At 32.9% G+C, this 24,040-nt stretch overlaps 4 protein-coding genes across 4 annotated transcripts; 3 read left to right on the forward strand and 1 right to left on the reverse strand.

Moving 5' to 3' along the window:
- Window positions 1–3,319: 3,319 nt before the first annotated feature.
- LOC107006948 (keratin-associated protein 5-1-like) lies at window positions 3,320–4,089 on the forward strand. Its single transcript, XM_015205450.2, has one exon. The coding sequence runs from the start codon at window positions 3,348–3,350 to the stop codon at window positions 3,777–3,779; it is 432 nt and encodes a 143-aa protein (XP_015060936.1). The 5' UTR covers window positions 3,320–3,347; the 3' UTR covers window positions 3,780–4,089.
- Window positions 4,090–6,857: 2,768 nt separating this feature from the next.
- LOC107005963 (loricrin-like) lies at window positions 6,858–8,303 on the forward strand. The gene is made up of 2 exons (XM_015204605.1): window positions 6,858–7,080; window positions 8,014–8,303. The coding sequence occupies exons 1-2, from the start codon at window positions 6,858–6,860 to the stop codon at window positions 8,301–8,303; spliced, it is 513 nt and encodes a 170-aa protein (XP_015060091.1).
- Window positions 8,304–15,638: 7,335 nt separating this feature from the next.
- LOC107005964 (glycine-rich protein 23-like) lies at window positions 15,639–16,172 on the forward strand. Its single transcript, XM_015204606.1, has 3 exons — window positions 15,639–15,644; window positions 15,728–15,839; window positions 15,895–16,172. The coding sequence occupies exons 1-3, from the start codon at window positions 15,639–15,641 to the stop codon at window positions 16,170–16,172; spliced, it is 396 nt and encodes a 131-aa protein (XP_015060092.1).
- Window positions 16,173–16,760: 588 nt separating this feature from the next.
- LOC107005641 (pentatricopeptide repeat-containing protein At1g53600, mitochondrial) lies at window positions 16,761–19,182 on the reverse strand. The gene has a single exon (XM_015204282.2). It carries the CDS (start codon window positions 19,066–19,068, stop codon window positions 16,903–16,905), a length of 2,166 nt encoding a protein of 721 aa, XP_015059768.1. The 5' UTR covers window positions 19,069–19,182; the 3' UTR covers window positions 16,761–16,902.
- Window positions 19,183–24,040: the final 4,858 nt, after the last annotated feature.

Here is a 24,040-nt window from a genome sequence, read left to right on the forward strand (position 1 = left end):
TTTAATTATAAATGATTGTAGAATTAATTATTAAAATAAATACACTTAATAATTAAGATTCACATACAAAAAAATTTAATAATTGATATATGAATAATTAATTTTAAGATCTTCTTAATTAAGTATAACAAATGATCCTTTTGCATCATAGTATTGAAAGGTTTTCTTCAACGACGAGGATGACCGAGTTAATTAAACATGTGATTTCTAAAATGGAGATCACAAATTTAAAAACTTTTTACATATTTTTTCGATCGAACTTGTCTTACAAAATTTGCCTAGTTGACATCCAAAATAAATTTCAAGAAAAGTCAACGAAGACTCAAATTCAAGTTAGGATTAATATTCCCAAATCAAATAAACGCAAATCCTTCGGTTGCTATTTGTATTTTGCGAATGATATATATATATATATATATATCAAATTTTTATTGGATAATCACGAGTTTCGATGATCTGTTTTTTAATTTAAATTCGCTTTCATTGGTGATGATTATAAATGATGATTAATGAACGGTGAGAACAAACTTATGTGATTGAGCGCGATAATAGTAAAAGTTATGAATAATGACGGTAGTAATAATTAAGGTAAAATAGAATATACTTCCCCTGTAATTTCTATTTATTTGTCCATATTTCCTTTTTAAGTTGTCTCTATTTACTTGTCCATTTTGACAAATCAATAAAGGACAATTTTTTTTCCTATTATACCCTCATTTAAACTTATTGAATATTTCCAAGTTTTAATTCATTATTTTTGAAATCATAATTAATAAGGGTAAAATTATAGCATCAGTATGTTCATTACTACTATCTTAATATGTGTGTCATTTCTAAAGTGGACAACTAAATAGAGACAGAGGTGGTAAGAAATAACGATTCTTCTATTAAATAGAAAATATAGAGGGATTAATAGAGTAAAATCTCATTTTAGAATGACAAAACAATATATCAAAGTATACTATTATGCATTGTTTAATATTATTCACTTTTTAAATATGATGAACCATTTGAGAATCATTCCACAACGAGGGTTGTTGGATTCTTAAACCTTTTTTTTTTTAAATCAACTAGAGAGTAATAATATGACTGCAAAAGACTAATCAAATATCTATACTATAACTGCAATGAGATCGATTTCATCGTTGATTAATGAGATAAAGATAAATTTTGGGAATATATGAAATTTATGTGATTATTTTATCTTGTATTTGATAATAAATATTTTTTTTGTTTCAATTTATTCATCTAATTTTATTTGATACGAAACTTAAGAAAGTATTTTTTTTAAAAATAAATAAATTACAATTTTAGATTAAAAATATATAGAATGTACCAAAAATTTTCTACTGAAAAATATTCAATGGCTTTTCCCACACACTAATTTTGATTGAAGCCACAAAGAAAAAATGTAGTGTTTTCATAAAAAAAAAAATCAGAAAGTTTCTTAGTATTTGAGTAAAAAAATATTCACCAAATATTTTGTCAATGACCTAATTCAAAAAAAAATTCTTTGTTTTATAAAAAAATATTTACATTAACCCACAATAAGAAAAATTTCTAACGGGGGTCAAAGAATTTTAGAAAACGTTCTTGATGGAAAGAAATGTGAATGAAGGATCCCACTGAATTGAATTGGGTCCATGAATCTAAGAAATGGTGAAAATTCTTGATTTCTCTCAATTCGAAAATCGAGGATTTGAATTGATGTCCTCTCATTGATTCCTCCTAAATTGCATTGATTTATCCTAAAGATTTCATTTCAATTGGAATTTGGTTATCCACCATGTACGAGGATCCCCGCTAAGCATCCATGGCTGAATGGTTAAAGCGCCCAACTCATAATTGGTGAATTCGGACAAACAAACTATTGATCTTATACCCCTCTGTCTCATTCTATATGAGTTAGTTTGACTTGACACGAAATTTAAGAAAGAAAGAAAGACTTTTAAAATTTGTGGTCCAAAATAAATCACAAAAATTTATAGAACTAACTAAAAAGAAAAGTAAATCACATAAATTAAGAAAGAAGAAATTACTTATTTTATCTCTATTTATATATAATGAAAAAATAAGTTAACAAAAAATAAACATATCTGACAAATATCTCAAATTTCAACCGATAAAATATCTTCATTATCCATCCCACCAATCAAACGACCCCATATGATCCCAATAATATAGCTAATAAAATTTAAGAGCCTAATGAAATAAGACTAAGAAGCCCTATCAATATTGCTTATCTTATCTTAAATTGAAAGTAATTGCTTGGAAACCTCTACACCCATTAATATTGTTGACTTTTTTTTTCCTTTCAACTAAAATGATCTTTATCAACCAACAACCATATCATACAAATCGGATAATTGAGATTTTTCTGTTCTTAATTAAACGTTTAGAATTTAAATTTCAAAAATTAGAAATGTTACCTTCAAAAATAAACCTTACAATATATTAATCAGTCAAACTTCAATATAATATATGAAAAAGGACCTGTCATGATTGACTTTTGACTTCATGAATGTAGCCAAATGGAAAATTAAGAAGAAGAAAAAAGAAGCAAAAGAGCATAATTTTTTGAATAGTAGCAAATGAATTGATCTAAGAATTAATTAAGAGTAATTCCCAAGTTACTTACTTTCAGGTGAACAAATTGTTTTCCTTTTATTATTACGACAAAAATAATTTTTAGTGATATTAAATAGATATATTAATAAAGAATGCTAAAGTTTTTACCAGCATTAGTTAAAGTGTCATTAAATTCAATATCGCTAAAGCTTTTAGGGACATATACAAAGAGTGTTAATTGCTGTTAAAATATATATTTAGCAGCAATTGCTAATTAATTGTCACTAAAACTCATTTTTATTTAGTGTATATATATAAGTTAAATCCAAATTATAAATACTCTTTTCGTTCTAATTTACGTGATAACATTAAGCCCACAAAATAACTTAACATTTTTAATTTAGTAACCAATCAAACTTACCATAAAAGGCTAGAAATGGAATGAATAAATTAGCTTTACTCCCTCCATTCAAATTTATTTGCCTTTTTTGTTTTTTGATCGGTTTAAAAAAGAATCTTGATATTCAATTCTTTGTATAAATTTTCGATTTAAAAATTTATTGTGACTTTTTATTTGACATGTTTTATATTGTCAAATAGCTTTTTTTAATTTCTATATATCTTTAATTTTAGGCTATAAAAATCAAAATCAAACAAGCTAATTGAAACGAAATAAATAAAAAAGAACTCAATTATTATTGACTTTAACGTTTGTTGTTATAAAAGTTTTTTTCAAATAGAAAGGCAATTAATGTCTTCCAACTCAAACAAAGGAGAAAATGGATGTAATTGGTATTGTGTTCATTGTGTTGGCTTCTGTGCTTTTCATAAGTTGTAATTTATTATGCTGCCTGTGCGCGGGCCGAGGTGGAGGTAGATTGAAGAAGTCACCTGATATCGAAAAAGGTAGGAAAAAGACCACTACTAGCATCGGTAGCCGTGCCACACAAGATGGAAATATGGTTATTTTGGCTGGAGCGGGTGGTGCGGTAGTTGGCACGGCTATAGCTACTGATGTCATGACTAGTAAAGATAAACGTGATTGTGATAATAAAGGTAGTAATAGTAATATTAGTGGTGGTTGTGGAGTTGTAGTTGGAGGAGGTGGTGGTGGTGGTACAGATTCAAGTACGAATCACGGGTGTTGTTGTGGCGGTGATGGTTGTGGTGGTGGTGGTTGCGGTGGTGGTTGTGGTGGATGTGGAGGTTAGTTAATTTTCCATTTGGACGCTAGCCACGTTATACACACCAAAGTATGTTTACCTATACTAACAAGGATGATGAAATGGTAAGTATTCAATCATCATTACTTAGAGGTTTCAGATTCAAGACGTCGGAGCTAGGAGCGTGGAGAAACCAAAAAGAAAAAATTTGTTTGCATATGATATTATAAATGATTGTTGTACAATCGATGTATAAAAAATTATAATTTGATCTCTTGTACTATTATTTCTTTTTCATGTATAGTAATTCGGTTCTTTGTATTTACATTTTAGTTTTGTTGAAGTGTACTAAAAGTTTAAGAAGACTTTTATGAGTTAATTGTATTTTTAATAGGCCCTTTCATGTGCGTATTTGATTATTTTTCATGGATTAAGTATGTGATTTTTTTTAAAAATTTGGGTGGCGGTGAGACTCTATACGCCCACGTGCGTATCGGATTCTTTTTCATGGGTCAAACACATTGAAAAATTCTTTTTTAATTTGAGTAGCACGGTGAGATTCAATCCTAAAACCTCTCTGCTCTGATATTATATTAAAGTGTGGGACCATCTCATCTAAAATTTTAATGATATTCTTAACTAAGTTTTATTAGGACCTCTGCGGCATAATTTATTAGTTAATAATATTCTTTTAAAAGTTTGATTTATAGTAATTATTTTAATATTACATCACTTTTAGTTCAATTATCATCAAACTCTCTTGGTAAATATTCTTAAAAAATATAAAATCATATCAGCAATTACTAAGATAAAATAGTTTTAAGCGGTTATAAATATGTACTTAATAAAGATTACTAAAGTCGTTACCAGTATTAACTAATTATTATTGAATCCAACGTTGTTATAGGTTTTACGAACATTTATAAAGAACTTAATTATCTTTAAAAATATATATTTAATAATAATTAAATTATTATCGTTAATTAATTATTACTAAAAAAATATTTTTGATATAGAGATCATTGAGCTGGATTTGATTTTGTACTATATAGTATATACTATGTTCTTAATAAAATTAGTCTAGCAGGTCAATCAACATTTATAAATTGAAAGAAATTGCTCAGAAAACTCTATTACCCAAATCTCTTTAATTAGTGTTGACTTTTTTATGATCTTTTTCCATTTAACAACAATGATATATTCCCTACTTGTACTTTAAAAATATTAGCCATGTCATAGGGATCTGTCATGGTTGACTTTGACTTCATGATATGTAACCAAATTAAGAATTGATTTAAGATTTTCAAATTAAAGTTACAATTTCCACAATTAGAGCTGTCAAAATGGGTTTGACATGTTAGATTGACTCAACCCAACCCTTGAATTAATTGAGTTTAATTTTTTTTAGCTCATTTAGGAACGAGCATTTAGTTCAACCTCATTTGGCCCGCTAGTCTCGTAGGACTAACCCGCAAGCCTTAGCGGCTAGCCCGTGGGCTATGACTATTTAAAAGTATTGTTTCTATATATTTTAATAGTGATTTATTTGTAAAATTTCTATCAATAAATATTTTTAAAAATAAAAAATCAAGTCTTCTAAATTAGCTAGTTTTTTGGGAAGGAATGGTGGAATGATTTACATTTTTTGCTAAATCTTACGTTAATTATCATGTATTTTGTAAATATTCACCAAATTATGTGATTCATCAATGTATTTTTGTAAGTATTCATCGAAGTGTGTGATTCATAAATGAAAATTTGTATGTATTGATGTCGTGATCATAGACGTCAATGTTCGATACTCTTAGATATTTTTTTGAAGAGAATAATATTGTTTATTTTTTGGTTAAATAGTCAATCCGTCCCAACCTGTGGCCCGCTTAGGCTGGGTTGAACTGCTATTTTATAGGCTCTTTTATTAAAAGGGTGAGCCCGTCCCAACCCATTTAACTCTCTAGCCCATTAGGGTTGGGTTGGGTTAGTCCATTTTGACAATTCTACCCACAATAGATAATAGAGTTAAGCGGATCTGGCTCCTTTTCATTTTTCTTCTCTCCATTTTCCCCAAATTTTTTGCTTGGATTAGAGACACATAACTAAGATTTAATTGACTAAAATAAGATTTTAATTATAATTTTGATAATTAATACTACATAAAAATTAGAAATGAAGCAATATAATATCTTGTTTCATAAGTATATTATAAATCTTTAATTATCTCCTTTAATTATCTCCTTTTTATTTTTTGTAGAATAGAGAGAGTGTATTACACATACCAGGATGAGAGTGATATAAAAGTGAGAGGTGTGTTTCTCAAACTAAAAAGTGATAGTTTAGGTATGAAACTCACACTTTCAATAGTTTAGGTATGAAACTAAAAAAAATGAATAGTTTAGGTGTGTTGTTGACACTTGTCTAAAAAAATGAGATAATTTTAAACTGTAATTTGGAACTCAAATTTCTCTTTAAATTAGTTATTAGTATATCGGATATAATTAATTAGTAGCAAAAGTTCTCGCAGGGACAAAAAGTTAAGAAAAAAGAGAAACTTTTATTATATTTATGGAAAAAGGAACAGAAGATAATACTATAGTAGGAGAAAAATTTTTTGAAAAAGAGATTATTTTTGTTTTACAATATATGTATGGACAAGATAATATATCGCTTGTGGCATTGTCATTTAGTATGAAATATTAATTATTCAATTATAATTAGAATCATATTTTAATAAACTAAATGTAGTGATTAATTTTCATCTATGTAATGTATCTCTAATTCAAGCAATACGAGAGGAGAAATGAGGTGGAGCCGAATCTAAGTTTAACTTGTAATACTCATGTATTAATCAATTCAGACCATTAGGTTAACTAAGTAGTTGTTATGCTCAACAATAATATATAGAATATAGGAAAAGGTAAAATTATCCCCTAGACTAAGACCAAAATCTCACAGACACACCTTCTTATAACCCTCCCCCCCTCCCGAACTTATTGTTTTTGTAATAAATTTACATGACATCCAAATATCTCCCACGCAATATCACGGAGTGTGCCATGTAAGACATAGAAAAAGATAAAAAAAAATACCACCACTAGCATCGATAATCGTGCCACACGGGATGGGAATATGGTTATTTTGGCTGGAGCAGGTGGTGCGATAGTTGGCACAACTATAGCTAGTGGTGTCATGACAAGTAACGATAAACGCGATTGTGATAATAAGGGTGGTAATAGTAATATTAGTGGTGGTTGTGGAGTTGTAGTTGGAGGTAGTGATGGTGGTACAGATAATTCGGGCACGAATTTTTGTGGCGATAATGATTGTGGTGGTGATTGTGGTGAATTTGGAGGTTAGTTAGTTACTAGTTTTCGATTTGGACGCTAGCCATGTTAAATTTTTATTATAGTTGATAATTATAAGATGTAATGCACGTTGGATTTTTCCTTTTCTTGTAGTTTGCTTTCCTTTTGTTGTTTTTGATTTATTCATTTTTGTTGTGTATGTTCTTTTACTCAAAGCATGTGTATCGGTGAAAATAGATGGAGCAGCGATAAATACATGTTATAATTCTTGGAGTAACTTTTGAATATCATCTCTTTCAATAATTTATTAATTATAAATGACTGTATAATTATAAGATCAATGAATATAATTAATAATTAAGATTCACATTTAAAAAACAAATAAATTTAACGATTGATATATGAATAATTAATTGTAAGATCTTTTTCTAAATAAATACAACAAATGAGGCCTTGATCGATCAAGAGACCCCTTTGCACATCTTTCTTCTTACGTTAACTTTGACATGTCTAAAAAATGTTTAGATATATGATCTGTTAATGAATTAAAAAAAATAAATCATAGTATTGAAGGTTGTCTTTATCTACGAAGCTGATCGAGTTTATTGAACTGGTAATTTTTCAAATGAAGGTCACAAGTTTGAAACTTCCCGCGTACTTTCTCAATTGAACTTGTCACAGTTGACTTCAAGAAAGTCAACGAAGACTCAAACTCAAGTTGGATTAATATTCCCAAATCAAATAAATGCGCAAAACACATACCTTAGCTTCATATAACACACGAAAGTCGTCTTGAAGTTCCTAAATACAATCATATATATTTTCCTTTATTTCTTCGCTCTGAAATATATATACTCATCGTGTTCTTATCCAAGTAAGTAAAAATTTTCTCTAAATTTCTTAAGGGCGTACAATATTTGCAAATAGTTAATTTACTAAGATGGATAATGAATCTATTATGGTACTATATTTGGTTCTAGGTATAATTGTGGCATTTGTTATGTCATTTATTTGTTGTATTTGTTGTAGCAAGATGTTGAAGAGTGTTGAGACTATTCCTGGTGGTGGAATATTGCATGCAAGCCAAACAAGTAGAGTTTCTGGTGGAAGAAGGAACAATAATAATATTGATGGTGTTCTTGCTATGGCTAGTTTAACAAGCATAACGTGTGATACAAGTAATACGTTCGGAGGTTTTCAATGTCACGGTGGTGGTGGTGGTTGGGGTGGCGGAGGAGGAGGAGGAGGAGGTGGTGGTGGTGGATTTTGAATAGGTCAAAGTCATGTTATTACTATTCTTTAGTGATAAATATTTCTAATTGCTATAATGCACGTATAATATGTCTCTCAACGCTCATGTTATATTATATAGTTGGCATAATACATATATTAGACTTTAAACTTGGATTCAAATTTTAACTTTGACCTCCAGCTTTCATAATGCACAAACAGACACTTTAACTATCCAACTTTTAAATAAATAAACACATGAGTCCTACATGACACAATACACGTAGGACACCACGTCGGACAAAAAATGACAAGTAGGACATGTGTGTCTGTTTGTTCAATTTTATACAAGTTTAAGTGTCTACTTGTGCACATCCAAAGTTGAAGGGCATAAATGTAATTTAAAGCTAAGTTAAAGGGCATATTTATGTATTATGCCTATATAGTTTAGAGTTCATTTCTCGTATAGATATTCAACTAATAAGTTATTATCTAAGTCATCCTTTTAGTTTCTCGATTCTACTTTTCTTCGATAAAAAAATAACTTAATGAAATAATAACTATTAGTTACTCTATTATTTTATGTTACGTGTCCGATTGGACCATGTAGGAGAAAAAATAGGTTTCAAGAAACTTAAAAGAGGTTCTTCAAAGTTGAATATGTTTGTATAATTTTTTAATTTTCCACCTTAGAATAGCATAAAGATTTTCATAATTGCACTCAGTAATTCTGGATGACAATCATTCACAAGTTAATTATATGTATGTACTCCGTCTCTCATGTTTATGGATATTAATTCCTATATATATACAAGCTTTCGAGAAGATTATAGTGATTATCGTTAGTAATTTATTATTGGAATGATGGTTGGTGATGATGATTGTAATTTGTAAATAGCGATTAATGATGGTGAAACAAATTTATGTGATTGACTAAAAGCTATAAGTTGCAAAGGCGGACCCACCCTATAATAACTTTGAGAAAAAAAATCATGTAAGTATAAATATATAATTATCTTGAGAAATTGACATAAATTAGGATATAGATAATTGTGCATCCATGAAGAGTGTAGATTTGCTATTGTCTTGTTGGTACAAGCTAGAGAAATCATCCATGAAACCTAGGTTTGAATCTAACTACAATCCTATTTTATTGGTTTTATTTTTATGTTTATCTTCGAATTCATATTTGACTTACTAAGGTAATATTAGTGCATCTAAAGTCTTCAAAACTTGGGTTAAAGAAAGGACGTAGAAATCGTGTGGGATGTTGCTCCAATACTATATTGAAATGTGTGATCATTCTAATCTAATATTTACACGAGTTGAAATAACATATTTTTATTATTTAATTATATTCTCGAATCTACTGGGAATGAAAATGCCCATTTGAATCTTTCTTTTCACGTCACTTTAATTTTGACATGATCTGTTAATAAATAATATTAAAAGGTTGTTCTTTCCCATGTTGTGATATTCAAAGTAAATGAAGACTCAACACAAGTTGAATTAATATTCTCAAATTTTCATGTGCAAACACATGTCTTCATGCAGAAATTACGTTAAGTTAAGAAACCCTAATATACCTAAATATTTAAATCATGTTTGAAATTTTAAGTTGTTGTTTGTGAGCATCCTACATTACAATCACATTTTCCTTTATTTCTTCGCTCTGATTAATATTCTCATCGTGTTAATATAGTAGGAGTTTAAATTCCTTAAGGACAGTATAATTACGCGTCTTAGTCTTCTATTTTTTTTTGACATGGAGGAAGTTGTTATCGTACTCCTTATGGCCTTACCTGTGTCTATGGTTATGGTTCTTATCGTTCTTATTATCGCGTATTCTAGCAAGATAGAGAAGAACAATGAGAGCCCTGCTGGTAAGTGATAATTGATAAGGATAAGGATGTAGAGTCCTAGTACGTTAGTATATTTATACATGTACAAGTATAGATGAGAAAGGAGTTTGCTGAACATAAGAGACCTAGTTTGGTTACGATCTTCTTACCTTCGTTGATGGCTCACTTCCCATCCCAAATGCGCAGTCTCTAGACAAAGACAATAACCAAATTCCCAACCCCAACTTAAGATTGTGGCAGCGACAAGACAGTCTTGTTCGCAATGCCATTATGGCATCAGTTGACGCTACAATCGCTCCCCTCATTGCCCATGTTTCCACTACCAAAGAAGCATGGGATATTCTCCAAACAACTTATGCCAGCAAATCGCACTCAAGAATTTTCAGTTTGCGCGATACTCTGCAAATGTTAAACGAGATTCACGTTCAATCAGTGACTATATGAGAGAAAGCAAGTCCATTGCAGATGATTTGGCTTGCAGTGGTTCACCCTTTAATAGAGAGGAACTTGTTATTAAGATGTTCAGTGGTTTAGGTGCCGATATAAGGAGTTATCTGCAGCTATAAGAGCTCATGATAATCCTATCACTTTCGAAGAACTCTTTGATAAACTCCTTGCACAAGAGATGTTCATTAAACACTCAGAACCTAAAGTCGAAACACCAATGATCACTGCTCAATTTCATCAACATTCCACCAACAATGGTCCCAAAAATAGACAACCTAACTCTTCCAATTGTAAGAACACTACTCCATCTGGTTCCTTCAACTTTCGTAACCAATCTTCTGTCCCGAATAACAAATCCTTCACCCAGAAGAATACCACCAGAAGCAACAACCAGCGTGTTCAATGTCAACTTTGTGATGAGTTTGGTCATATTGCAAATGTTTGTAGGTCCAAATCACACAATGCTACTGAAGCATATGCTAATTTTGTCAACCGTCACTCTTACGCTTCTAATTCCCCAAGCCCTTGGGTTGTTAATTCTGGATCCTCTCATCACATTACAAACAACTCTCAATCTCTCCAGACTCCAACAAAGTTCTCTGGAATGGATTCAATAATTATTGGTGATGGTAAATGAATTCCTATTACTCATATTGGTCACACTACTTTATCTTCTCCTAATTTTGCGGCCAAATTTCTTTTAAGATATGTTCTTTGCTCTCAATTTATAAAAAAAAAGTTGATTTTTGTTGCTCAATTTTGTAGACAAAATTTGACTTCAATTGAATTTTTTTCTTATTCTTTTGTTGTGAAGGATTTGAGCACGGGGGCATGTCTTCTTCAAGGCAAGAGTAATGGTGATCTCTATGAGTGGCCCGCGGACATGACCAAATCAGTCATACCTCGTCCTCAAGCACATTTTGTTGCATCAACATCTCCATCATTGCATCTATGGCATGCTCGTCTTCGCCATCCTCAACCTCGTATTACCAAAACTTGTGTTTCTTCTTTCAACCTACCAGTGAACCATGTCGAGTCATTTACATTCTGTAATTCGTGTTTATGCACTAAGAGTTATCGTCTACTATTTTGTGAAGGAAATTTTTAATAATTTTGTTCTAATGGTTCAAAATTAATTTCAACTGAAAATTAAAACGTTGTATACTGATGGGGGAGGTGAATACATTGGACTTAAATCCACTCTCTTGAGCTTTGGGATTTAACATCTCATAAGCCCTCCATACACTCCCCAACTAGTTGGCATTGCCGAAAGAAAACATCGTCACGTTGTGGACACTGCTTTAACTCTTCTCCACCATGCTTCTGTCCCTCTCAAATTTTGGTCTCTCGCATTTCAATCTGCAGTCTTCCTCTTTAACAGGTTGCCAACACCACTTCTTGGTCTTAAATCGCCATTTCAGTGTCCCTTTAATACCATCCCAAACCCTCTTAAGCTAAGGGTCTTTGGTTATCTTTGTTATCCATGGTTAAAGCCCTACACATCAACCAAAATTGATCCCAAGTCCAATCCTTCTGTATTTATGGGATATTCCGCTGCCACAAATAGTTGTGCTTGCCTAGACCTTGCCACTTTAAAAGCCTATATCTCTAGGCATGTTTTATTCGTTAAACATATCTTTCCATTCACAACCAACTATCCTCAACTGTCTCGTCCACAAGTCTCGCACATGGAGAAATGGTTGCGTCCAGCTGACGCCTCTAGTCTTTCCTCTTCCTCACAACCTGTTTCACCAATTGTTGCAGACCCTATCCCAACTCCTTTTATTAATAATTTGGTCAACTCTACGACTCCTCACAGATCACATACATAAGGCTATCTGGATGACGTGCCAATTGACTCAATTGTAAGTACTCCTGCTTATTTTATGTCGTCTTCTCCTTCTCAGGTAGTCCATATACATCTCCACAACCAAGTCCAGCAACACCACAAATCAAATGGTAACCAGGTCTCAAAATAATATTTTCAAACCCAAAGTGGTTTTTGATTACCTTGCAACCTCAACATTAAAACACCTTTCGCTTACCCCAAATACCTTCAGTCAAGCATCCAAATATCCTGAATGGCAGAAGAACACATGGCCTTACTTAAAAATAAAACTTGGTCATTGGTTCCATCTACTCCCTCTCAAAATGTAGTTGGGTGTAAATGGGTGATTCGTGTCAAACACAAACCCGACGGATCCATAGACCGTTATGAAGCCAGATTAGTGGCAAAAGGATTTCATCAACGTCCTGGAATTGACTTTCATTCCACCTTCAGTCCAGTTATTAAAACCACAACCATTCACCTCATCTTGTCCCTAGCCGTGTCTCTTAAATGGACATTGCGTCAACTTGATGTAAACAATGCCTTTTTACAAGGTACTCTTCATGATATTATTTTCAATGCAACAACCACCTGGCTTTGTGGATTCCCGATTTCCAAATCATGTCTGTAAACTACACAAATCTATCTATGGACTTCGCCAAGAACCACGAGTATGGTATACTGAAATCAAGGAATTTCTTTTATCCTGTGGCTTTGCTCGTTCCAAATCTGATGATTCTTTATTTATCAAGTGGTCTCATGATTCTCTCATTATTATTATGATCTATGTTGATGACATTGTTGTTACAGGTTCTAACAACTCCCATGTCCAGGAAACAATTAAGCTGTTGGAAGACAGATTTTCGATTAAGGTTCTTGGTCCTTTACATTTTTTTCTAGGTGTTGAAGTTATATTACATGCCAATGGATTGACTCTCACACAGAGTAGCTTCATTGCGGACGTACTCAACAAGTTCAATATGTTGGATGCAACAGTGTGAGCACTCCTCTATCCACAAGTGATGTTTTATCCTTGGATGATGGTTCCCTCTAGCAGACGCTACAATTTATAGGCAGATCATTGGCTCATTGCAATACCTCAGCTTTACAAGGCCTGACATATGTTTTGCAGTAAACAAGCTCGTGCAATTCCAACACTCTCCATCAGCTAAACATTGGCATGCAACAAAGAGGTTTCTTCGTTATTTGAAAGGGACGCTAACCTATGGACTTCACTTCAAACATGACAACTCTTCTTAGTTACTCGCCTACTCAGATGCAGATTGGGGTGGTATTCCCGACACTAGACACTCCACTTTTGCTTACGTTATTTTTCTTGGAAAGAATCCCATTAGTTGGTGCTCCAACAAGCAACGCACTGTTGCCAGATCTTCCACAGAGGCAGAACACAAGGTTATAGCAAGTATTGTGGTTGAGTTGAACTGGTTAACCAACCTGCTGCAAAAACTCCAGGTCAAGCTGCCTTATCCTCCTAAGGTTCTTTGCGATAACATTGGTGTCACTTACCTGTGTCGCAATCCAGTTTTTCACAGTCGAATGAAACATGTCGTAATCGACTTTCATTTTGTCCGTGACCAAGTGGAAAGTAGACAAATTTCAGTTCATCACATTCCAACTGGGGTTCAACTAGCAGATGCATTAACTAAAGCACTTCCCAAAAGGTCCTTTGTCAACTTCGTTAGCAACATTAGTCTCAAGCAAATTGAGCCAATATTGAGGGGGCATGATAAGGATAATGATGTAGAGTCCTACTATGTTAGTTTATTTGAGTTATACATAGTTATCTCCTCTTCTCTTTAGGTTTCTTATGTCCAGCAAACTCCTTTCTCATCTACATTTGTACATGTATAAATATCACACATTGTATCAATATTACTCAAAGCTTTCATAATCATATCAACTCTTATAGTAATAATGCAACCCAAAGAAGTATAGATTCGGGTGGAATAGGGAACATTCATAGCATAGGTGATGGTGCTATTGGTATAGCTACTCTAACAAGTATAACATATAGTGGTGGTGGTTGTGGAGGTGGGGGTGGTGGTTTTGGCGGTGGTGGTGGTGGTTGTGGAGGTGGTGGTTTTGGTGGAGGAAGGGGTGGTGGTGGTGATGGAGGAGGAGGAAGGGGTGGTGGATGTTGAATTGGTCAGAAATGTAACTACTATTCTATAGTACTTAAATGTTTTTATATCAAGTTGTAATTTCCTTCATATATTATTATCTTTAAATCTTGTTGGTTTTGATAGAAATGTCAATGTTGAGATACTATGTGAAGTGTTTGTTTGGACCATGGAAGAAAATTAATGAAAGAAATGGGCAGTTTGGTGCACTAAGCATTCCGAGTTATAGTTGGTGTAGACACTCTACCCTAACACAAATACTTATGCTTGTTTTCACAATTCAAATTCGTGATTATAGATCATACAAAAGATAACGTGTTTTCAACTTACAGAACTCTTATACCTGCAACTGTTATCTACACAAATGTAAAAGGTGGTATTAATATCGAACTAGTCTGGGAAGTAATAGGAACCTGCAATGTTGAGTGGTGTAGTTGGAAAGATTGGAGAATGCTAAGTTCGAGAGGTAGTTATTTGTTATCTCAGTTACAAATTGACACATTAATTTTTACATGGATTAAAATTTAACATGTAAGTTTAAATGAATTGAAAAATGTGCATGGCATTTATACAATAAAAAATTTATCTAATTATGATAAATGATAATTTCCAATTGTTTCTTTTAGACCTTTTCTTTCAAATACTTTTTTCCCGGTAATGTTCCAATAGCGTGTTAAAGTGGGATTACTATATTACTCTAATAATATATTTGACTTGAGAATAAAAGTCAATATTTAATAATAAAATTCATTTTTCATGTCATTATAATTTTAATTATCTTAACCTATTTTTAAGAAAATATTCCTTGGTATATTCCAAATATAAGAGTTCGTAGATAATTTTTCAAGAAAAATCCACTCAAGTTCTAGGTGAGAAAATTCTCAAGTAAACCTTCGATAAATAACTTGAATCCTCAGATAAATCCCCACTCAAGTATTCTTAGCTAATCATGTTGTTATCAAAATACATATTTTCCTTGTTATTGCTGACATATTTTCCTTTATTTCTTTGGTTTGAATATCCCTCATCATGTTGTTGTCAAAATACAATATATATAGGAGCATAAACTCCATAGGATAGTCATAGAAATTATTAACATGAAGGTAGGTACTATCATACTCCTTACGTTCCTAACTTTGTTTGTGATGTTTGTTGTCTTCATTATGTGCTCTGTAATTATTTCCAGCAAGATGAAGAAAAAGAAAAGAGTCTCGTGAGTGGTGGAGGAAACATTCATAGTATAGATGATGGTGCTATTGGCATGGCTACTCTCACTAGCATAACATGTAGTGGAGGTGGTGAGGTCATTTAAGTGGAGGAAGGGGTGGTAGTGGTGGTTTCGTTTTGGAGGAGGCGATGGCGGAGAAGGTGGTGGTGGTTTTGGTGGAAGAGGGGGTGGTGGTGGTTATGGTGGAGGATGGGGTGGTGGTGGTGATGGTTGTGGAGGTGGTGGTGGTTTTGGTGGAGGAGGGGGTGGTGATGGTGGTGGTGGTGGTGGAGGTGGAGGTGGTGATGGCAGAGGAGGAGGTGGCGAAGGAGGAGGAGGTGGTGATGGAGGAGGAGGTGGTGATGGTGGTGGAGGAGGAGGAGGAGGTGGTGGTGGTGGTGGAGGAGGTGGTGGTGGATGTTGAATTGGTTAAATTGTGTAAACACTATTCTTTAGTACTTCAATCATTGGATTTCAAGTTTGTAATTTACTTCATGTTTTTTTTTTCTAAAGCTTGTTGGTTTGGATAGACATGTCAATATTGAGATAATATGTTAACTCTCCATTTGGACCATTATTGAAAGAAAAGGGTGTCTGGTAAACCAAGCATCCCGCGTTAGCAAAGGTAGACAACCTATCCTAACACAAGCATTAGTGCTTCGTTCCACAGATCCAACCCATGACCAATAGGTCACACAGATTCAACTTGTTTTTCATCTCACGCACTTCTTGTATGTGCAAACACTATCTACGTGAGCACACAAAGGTGTTATTAATACCATTCGAACTAGTCTAGGGAACGGTGTAGTTGGAAAGATAGGCCAAGTTTTAAAGGTAGCTCAAGAACAAATCGATACATGACCTTATTATTGCAAATTGATAGTCACCGTTAGTTTTTAAGTCCGTTTTGTTTGTTGGACCAAAGGTGCTCCAATTTAACAAATTTTAGTAGACAGAGTTACCTGGTATCTATGTTGGTAGGAGGTAGCAAGTATCAGGAATACCTTGCAAGAAATGATAACTAGAAATACTTTTCAATTAAGCAGGCTTTCGGCACATCATCTAACTGATTCAATATGTCCGGTTGGCAAAAGTCTTCTTTACTTTCTTAAACTCCGTGCCAATCAAATTGAAACGGAGAGAGTAACATTTTTTTACAGTGATAACAAGTCATGATCTATGCAACTTACTTGTTTCGTGTCATCCATAATCGTCCACAATGTGCAGCCGATCTCATCAAAGTTCAAATGGGACTGATCTCCAGAGAGAAATAAACCAATATTGTTCTTCAACAAAACCCAACTGCAACCTGGAATTTTCTTTATTCTTTTCAATTTCTTTGCCAGCCTAACCCGTTCCTCGTCTTTCTTCTTTCCAACAATACAATAAAGGTCTGACAAGACCACATACGGAGCTGCACTACTTGGTTCCAAGTCCAAAATCTTTTCAGCTGCAAGCTTTGCAAGATCAAGGCGCAAATGAGTCTTGCTGGCACCAAGAAGAGCACCCCAAACCCCTGAATGTGTCTTGAATGGCATTGAATAGATTAGACTAACTGCTTCATCGAGTAAACCAGCTCGTCCTAGGATATCAACCATGCTAGTATAATGATCAGGCTCTGGTTCAATGTTGTATAATGATTTCATGGATTTGAAGTAGTTCCATCCTTCTTCTACGAGCCCCGCATGCATACAGGCCGAGAGAACCCCTAGAAAAGTGATGCCATTAGGTTGCTCACCTTCATTCTGCAACTGGTGAAACAACCTTAGAGCTTCTTCGCCATAGCCATTTTGGGCAAATCCAGTAATCATTGCATTGAAAGAAACAATATTCGGGTAATTTATGAATTTAAAGATCCTATAGGCATCATCTAAACTTCCACACTTCGAATACATTGAGATAAGAGAAGTTTGGATAGACAAATCTAACTCCATATCCATTTTCAAAACAAGAGCATGAATTTGCAGTCCTTGATTCAACATGACCATACCAGCTGAAGCACTAAGCATGCTACTTAAAGTTAGAGGATTTGGTCTAACTGCACTTTGAAGCATTTTAACAAACCAACGGAAAGCCTCCTCATATTCCCATTTATTCACAAAACCAGAGATAAGAGCTGTCCATGCAACATCATCTTTCTCGGGAATCATTTTAAATAGCTCGACACAAATTTCAGTCAACCCCTTTTCAGAAAACCCTGTAATCATGGCTGTCCATGAAACAACATCCTTTTCCGGAGCTCTTTTGAAAAGCTCATATCCCTCTTCAAGTTTTCCAGCTTGAACAAAACCACTAATAAGTGAATTCCATGAAATGACGTCTTTCCTTAACATCGAATCAAACACACTTTTAGCTGCATTTACACAACCAAATCTAGAGTACATAGTGATCAATGAATTACCCAAGAAAACATCAAATTCAAATCCCAAACGAGAAACCAATCCATGGACTTGATAACCTTGTTGATGCTTACTAAATCTTCCACAAGCTTCTAAAACGATTGTTAGTATAGTAGGCTCCAGTCTCACATCACCTTCTCTTCTCATTCTTAGAAACAAATCAAACCCATCCTCGAAACAACAAACTTTCATATACCCATCAATCATAGCACCCCAAGTTACCTCATTTCTCTCCTTCATCGTATCAAACAACTCCCGAGCCTCAATAACTCTCCCATTCTTAGAGTAACCATCAATCATTGCACTACAAGAAACAATATCTTTCTGCACCATACCATCAAAAACACGAACTGCATCATTTAACTTCCCAACTTTCAAATACCCATTTATCAATACATTTGAACAAACAGGTTCCCGGAAAACCATAGGAGTACGATTATACAAATCCTCTGCCATATCAACCCTCCCTGCATTAACAAAACTAGTAATCATCGCAGCAAAAGACACCGGATTTCTCTCTGGCATCAGCTGAAAGAAACTAAAAATCTCATTAATATCAACTCTATTCCTCATATAAGCAGTCAGCATTGCATTCCACGAAGCAACACTCCTCTCAGGCATTTTATCAAACACTTCACGTGCATTCTTGAGTTGTCTGTTTTGTGAGTATGCAGTGAGCATTGCCGTCCAAGAAACGATATTTTTGCTGGGCATACTGTAGAAAATGGATTCAGCTTCTTTAATGTCTCCGTTTCGGCCATTTCTTGCGATTTGGGTGTTGCAGTAAATCAAGAATTTGTTTGTTTTAGTGCCAGCGTTGAAAAGGGTCTTCGAAGAAGTTGAGTATTTAAGGTTTGGAAGTGAAAATTCTGAGAAAGAGAGAAGAAAGGAGCCATGTAAAGGGTTCAGCTTTGATATCATTACTGAGAATCCAATAAAGCTTCCATTAGAGAACTTTGAACTTTGAAGGAGAAAGGAAACCGCGGTTTTTTCAAATCTTTATAAGTTTAGTATTTGAATATTTTTTCTATCTAAACTATCACTTAATAGTTAGCGGAAATATATAGACTCTAATTTCGGACTATGTGTACATTCTCTTTTATTTTAAGAAATTATACCACATGACTCTCTTCGTTGTAAATTTAAATAAAATTAAAAGTTATAAACTAAAATTATCATTATATAAGTTAATTTGTTCTGACATCCATCATATTCTTCGTGCTCTTGTTTTTATTGTGGTATCGATATATTTGACTTGAAGGAGAGAGTTTAGAGTTTTAAAGAAGTTAATTTAAAATATATTTTAGGGATAAGGTCAAGTACTTTTATTGATTATGATCGAAATCAGAGACACATTTTAATTAAACTAAGGGCATATTACACTTCTGAAATTTCTTTTTATAGACATTCAAATATTTTTCACATGCCTCAGCTGCGGGAATCACGAATATCACATAAGTCAAAAAAGTGTACAAAATTTACAAAAAAAAAGGAAAGAATGAGTTCAGGGGTAATAGGACCTTAGTTTTGTGTCTCTCTAAGATCTCAATCATATATTCATATTATAGGGGTATTTGTGCTTTATCTTCATATTTTAAAAAGTTATTGTATCAGCTAATAAGGTCGTTATATATGTAGGTGGATGGAGATTTAAAGGACAAACGCGCCTAAAAATATTTTTAGACAAATATTTGATTTAGTCAATGTTAAGATGTGTTTCGATAATCATTGAATGATAGTTCATATAAGAAACTACACTCTCAATAGTCCAGATATGAAACTCGATAAAGTGAAATAATTTAGGTGTGTTTTTTTTACCTTTAACTCAATTATTACTAGTAATAGTAGTTTGACTAAGACTTATTGTTTAATTTAGTATCAATTGATTTTTATGCCTTCTCAAATTTATATGTGTATAATTATGTACCTAAATTTATCAAAAATTAAATAAATAAATATACATATTTTACGTAATATTTTTTTAGATACATTTAAATTGATTTGACCTACGTAATATTCTTTTAGATACATTTAAATTGATTTGTAACCAGCCTTCGCGAAATTAAAGAGCCTACAATCTTCAATTAATTAAAAAGACGTTTAACCAACTATTAAATGTGTAGTTTGACTAACGAGTTGTGTGAAAATTTTACCATCATATCAAAATTCATAGATATATATTGAGGTTGACAAAATATAATATTGCCTCTGCATTATGCGAAATAGATTATTTATATTCTTTATTATAATTTACATTTTAGGATAAAAAATGTCTTTATTGTTATTCTAAGAGACCACAAATATGCTCAAAAGTTAATATCTCAATTTTTAGTAATATGACAAACCATATGATATTAATTTCTCCACCTAAGTATTGTCAACTAGGAATCGCTACAAAAGAATTAGACCTTTAGCGACACAAGTTGCCACAAAAGACCAGAAGTTACTAACGGTTTTAACGTATTTTTAACATTAAATTTTAATTTTTATGCTTTTTTCTTCATTAATTTTAGAAATCACAAATGATATTGATTAAGAAGGAGTTTGAAGAGACTACTTAATTTACTTTTATGTACTATGTAAATGCATAAATGTATAATGATATTGTAGTAGGTGTAAGAGTTAGTGTTTCAATTAATTTTGAAACAAATTCATCCGTTTTGAAATAACAAATTCATGAATGTGAGTTGTAACATTCATTTAGTTTAATTCTTTGTTATAAACTTTTGCAATAAGTTTTTTTTTAATTCTACGTTATGGGTTTTTGAAAGACAAATTTTTTGTTTCCAATTCATGAACCTAATAAATTCTATTAATTAAAAAAAAAACAAAAAAAAAACTTTTTCTTGCAAAACTTTTTATCCTATAAATTGAGTTTCTTTTGGTTGAAAAAGAAAAGCATTCAAACAAAAATACTTTCCCTTGAAAACACTTGTGAGACATTGATCAAAAGGTGAAATCACCAATTCAAGAATAGAAGAGCAACATTCTTGAATGCTACTTGTTTTGTGGCTTAGTTGAATCCCGAAGATAGAGTTGTTATTTATTCTTCCGATTGCTCGTGGGAGAGACTCCAACTATCTTCAAGAAACGTATTAACGTGCCTCTAAGCCAAGCAAGTTTTATTTTGTATTCCTTGTAATTTTATCATTCTTGTTCATTTGTTCTAACAATTTGAAGATAGTTGTCTCTATGGCATCCACATCAATAACGAACAGTGTTCCATCTTTGCCTAATCCTAATTTTGAAATATTTGATGGTAAAAACTTTTCTAGATGGCATGGAAAGATGGAATTCTTTTTAAAACGATTAAAGTTAGCGTATGTTCTTGAGAAACCTTGTCCCGAGGCTCCTAGTTCTGAGGTAGCAACGGACGAGGCTACTTTAATTAAAGAACAAATTGCCAAATGGCAAGATGATGATTACTTATGCAAGAATTATATTCTTGGAGGAATGTCCAATAAATATTATGATCAATATTATATTAAGTGTAAATTTGCTAAGGAGATTTGGATACTCTTAAAACTATTCATTTAGCAGAAGAGGCGAGTTCAAAGAAATTTCTTATTTCAAATTATATGGAGTTCAAAATAATTGATGACAAGTCAATCACTGAACAAGTACAAGAATTTCAACTTATAGCTAATAAAATTGTTATAACTGGAATTGCTCTTGATGAAAACTTTCATGTTGGTGCGATTGTCTCAAAACTTCCTCCATTTTGGAAAGAGTACAGATTGAACAATTATTGCAACACTTGCAAATTGAACAAGAGACACGATACCGCGACAATAACATCTTGAGGGAGCCCATCATGAAAGCTCATGTTGTTGAAGAAAAGATCAAGAAGGAACCTGCCAATAATAAATTTTTGAAGGCAAAGAAGAGTAAAAATTTCAAGCGTACTAATTCTAATTCTAAGTCGATTGAATGTTATCATTGTCATAAAATTGGTCATTATGCACGTGATTGTAAAATTCTTAAAGCTGAAAAGAAGAAAGAAAAGGCAAATAACAATACAAAAAATGAACTGGTGGCAATGGTCACAGAAACATTTGTAGCGGGAGATCAAGTGGAATGGTGGATAGACACTGGTGCAACTCGTCATATATCAGGTAATCGAAATTCTTTCACGACATATGAATTAGTGGGGGGCGATAAAGTTTTGCATATGGGAAACTCATCCTCTGCTAAGGTTGTGGGAAAGGGAACTGTTGAACTAAAATTCACTTCTGGAAAGATGGTCACATTGATAGACGTATTGCATGTTCCTGATATTCGAAAGAACTTGGTGTCAGGTACGCTTCTTTCGAAGCATGGTTTTAAAATGATTTTTGAGGCAGATAAATTTATTTTGTCTAAACAAGGCATGTTTGTTGGAAAAGGTTATGCTACAAATGGCATGTTCAAACTCAATATTGAAAATGAAAATATTTCTGCTTATATTGTGGAGTCTTTAGATTTATGGCATGAACGTCTTGGTCATGTGAATTTTAGATCCATTCAACTTATGATGAAAAATGGATTAATTAAAGACTGTGGAAAGGATCATGTTGCTAAGTGTATTACTTGTAGTAAATGTAAAATAACAAAGAAACCTTTTAAGTCTGTTGAAAGGATATCCACACTTTTGGAATTAATCCACACTGATATTTGTGAGATGGATTGTTTATCACGTCATGGAAAGAGATATTTTATCACTTTCATTGACGATTACTCAAGGTATACATATGTCTTTCCATTAAAAACAAAAGATGAGGCATTTGAGACTTTTAAAACATATAAAGCAGAAGTTGAAAATAAATTGAGTTTGAAGATTAAATCAATTAGATCTGATAGAGGTGGAGAATATTTAAAATCAAATTTTATTGATTTTTGTGAAAAAGAAGGCATTGAGAAACAATTGACTATGTCTTATACACCACAACAAAATGGTGTAGCAGAAAGAAAAAATAGAACTCTCATTGAAATGGTTAACTCTATGCTTTATGGATCTGGTATCACTGAAAATTTGTGGACTGAAGCCTTATTTTCTGCATGTCATATTTTGAATCGAATTCATTCCAAGAAACATGATTCATCTCCATATGAACTTTGGAAGAATCGAAAGCCAAATATAAATTATTTTAAAGTATGGGGTTGTTTGGCTCATGTTAGATTACCAGATCAACAATTGACTAAGATTGGATATAGAGGAGTAGATTGTGTATTTATTGGTTATTCACAAACCAGTAAGGCTTATAGATTTTTGAATCTTGAGACTCCAAGCCCTCACACAATTATTGAATCGTTGCATGCTAACTTTTTTGAGCATATATTTCCTAAGAAAAAAGAGTCTTTGGAACAAAATACAAGTTCTTCTATATCTACTCTTAAAAGAAAAATAGTTGAACCTTTGGAAGAAAGTCAACCAAGACGTAGTGCAAGATCAGCCAAACCAAGAGACTTTGGACCAAATTTTCAAGTCTATTTAGTTGAAAGGGATCCTGAAAGTTATGCTGAAGCAATGGCTTCACATGATGCTCCTTTCTGGCGTGAAGCTATTGATGATGAAATGCACTCCATTATGTCAAACAATACATGGATTTTATCAGACCTCCCTCCTGGATGTAAGTCTATTGGTTGTAGATGGATCTTTAGAAAGAAATTAAAATCTGATGGAACCTTAGATAAGTACAAAGCTCGTTTGGTGGCAAAAGGTTTTACTCAATTGAAAGATATTGATTATTTTGATACATTTGCACCTGTAGCTCGAATGACTTCTATTCGACTCTTGATTGCTTTAGCCGCAATTCATAGCCTGGTAATACATCAAATGGATGTGAAGACTGCATTTCTGAATGGAGATCTAGATGAAGAGGTTTACATGAAACAACCAGAAGGATTTGTCGTT

This window comes from Solanum pennellii, chromosome 12 (assembly GCF_001406875.1).
Source record: "Solanum pennellii chromosome 12, SPENNV200".
In the NCBI taxonomy this organism is placed as follows: Eukaryota; Viridiplantae; Streptophyta; class Magnoliopsida; order Solanales; family Solanaceae; genus Solanum; species Solanum pennellii.

Excerpts from the sequence above, each read along its gene's own strand:
- LOC107005641 (XM_015204282.2), bottom strand. The coding sequence starts at position 19,068 with ATGATATCAAAGCTGAACCCTTTACATGGCTCCTTTCTTCTCTCTTTC.
- LOC107005964 (XM_015204606.1), top strand. Across the intron at positions 15,840-15,894 it reads CATAACATGTAGTGGAGGTG|GCGATGGCGGAGAAGGTGGT; the intron begins GTGAGGTCATTT and ends GTTTTGGAGGAG.
- LOC107005963 (XM_015204605.1), top strand. The coding sequence starts at position 6,858 with ATGGTTATTTTGGCTGGAGCAGGTGGTGCGATAGTTGGCACAACTATA. Across the intron at positions 7,081-8,013 it reads TGATTGTGGTGAATTTGGAG|GTATAATTGTGGCATTTGTT; the intron begins GTTAGTTAGTTA and ends ATTTGGTTCTAG.
- LOC107006948 (XM_015205450.2), top strand. The coding sequence starts at position 3,348 with ATGGATGTAATTGGTATTGTGTTCATTGTGTTGGCTTCTGTGCTTTTC.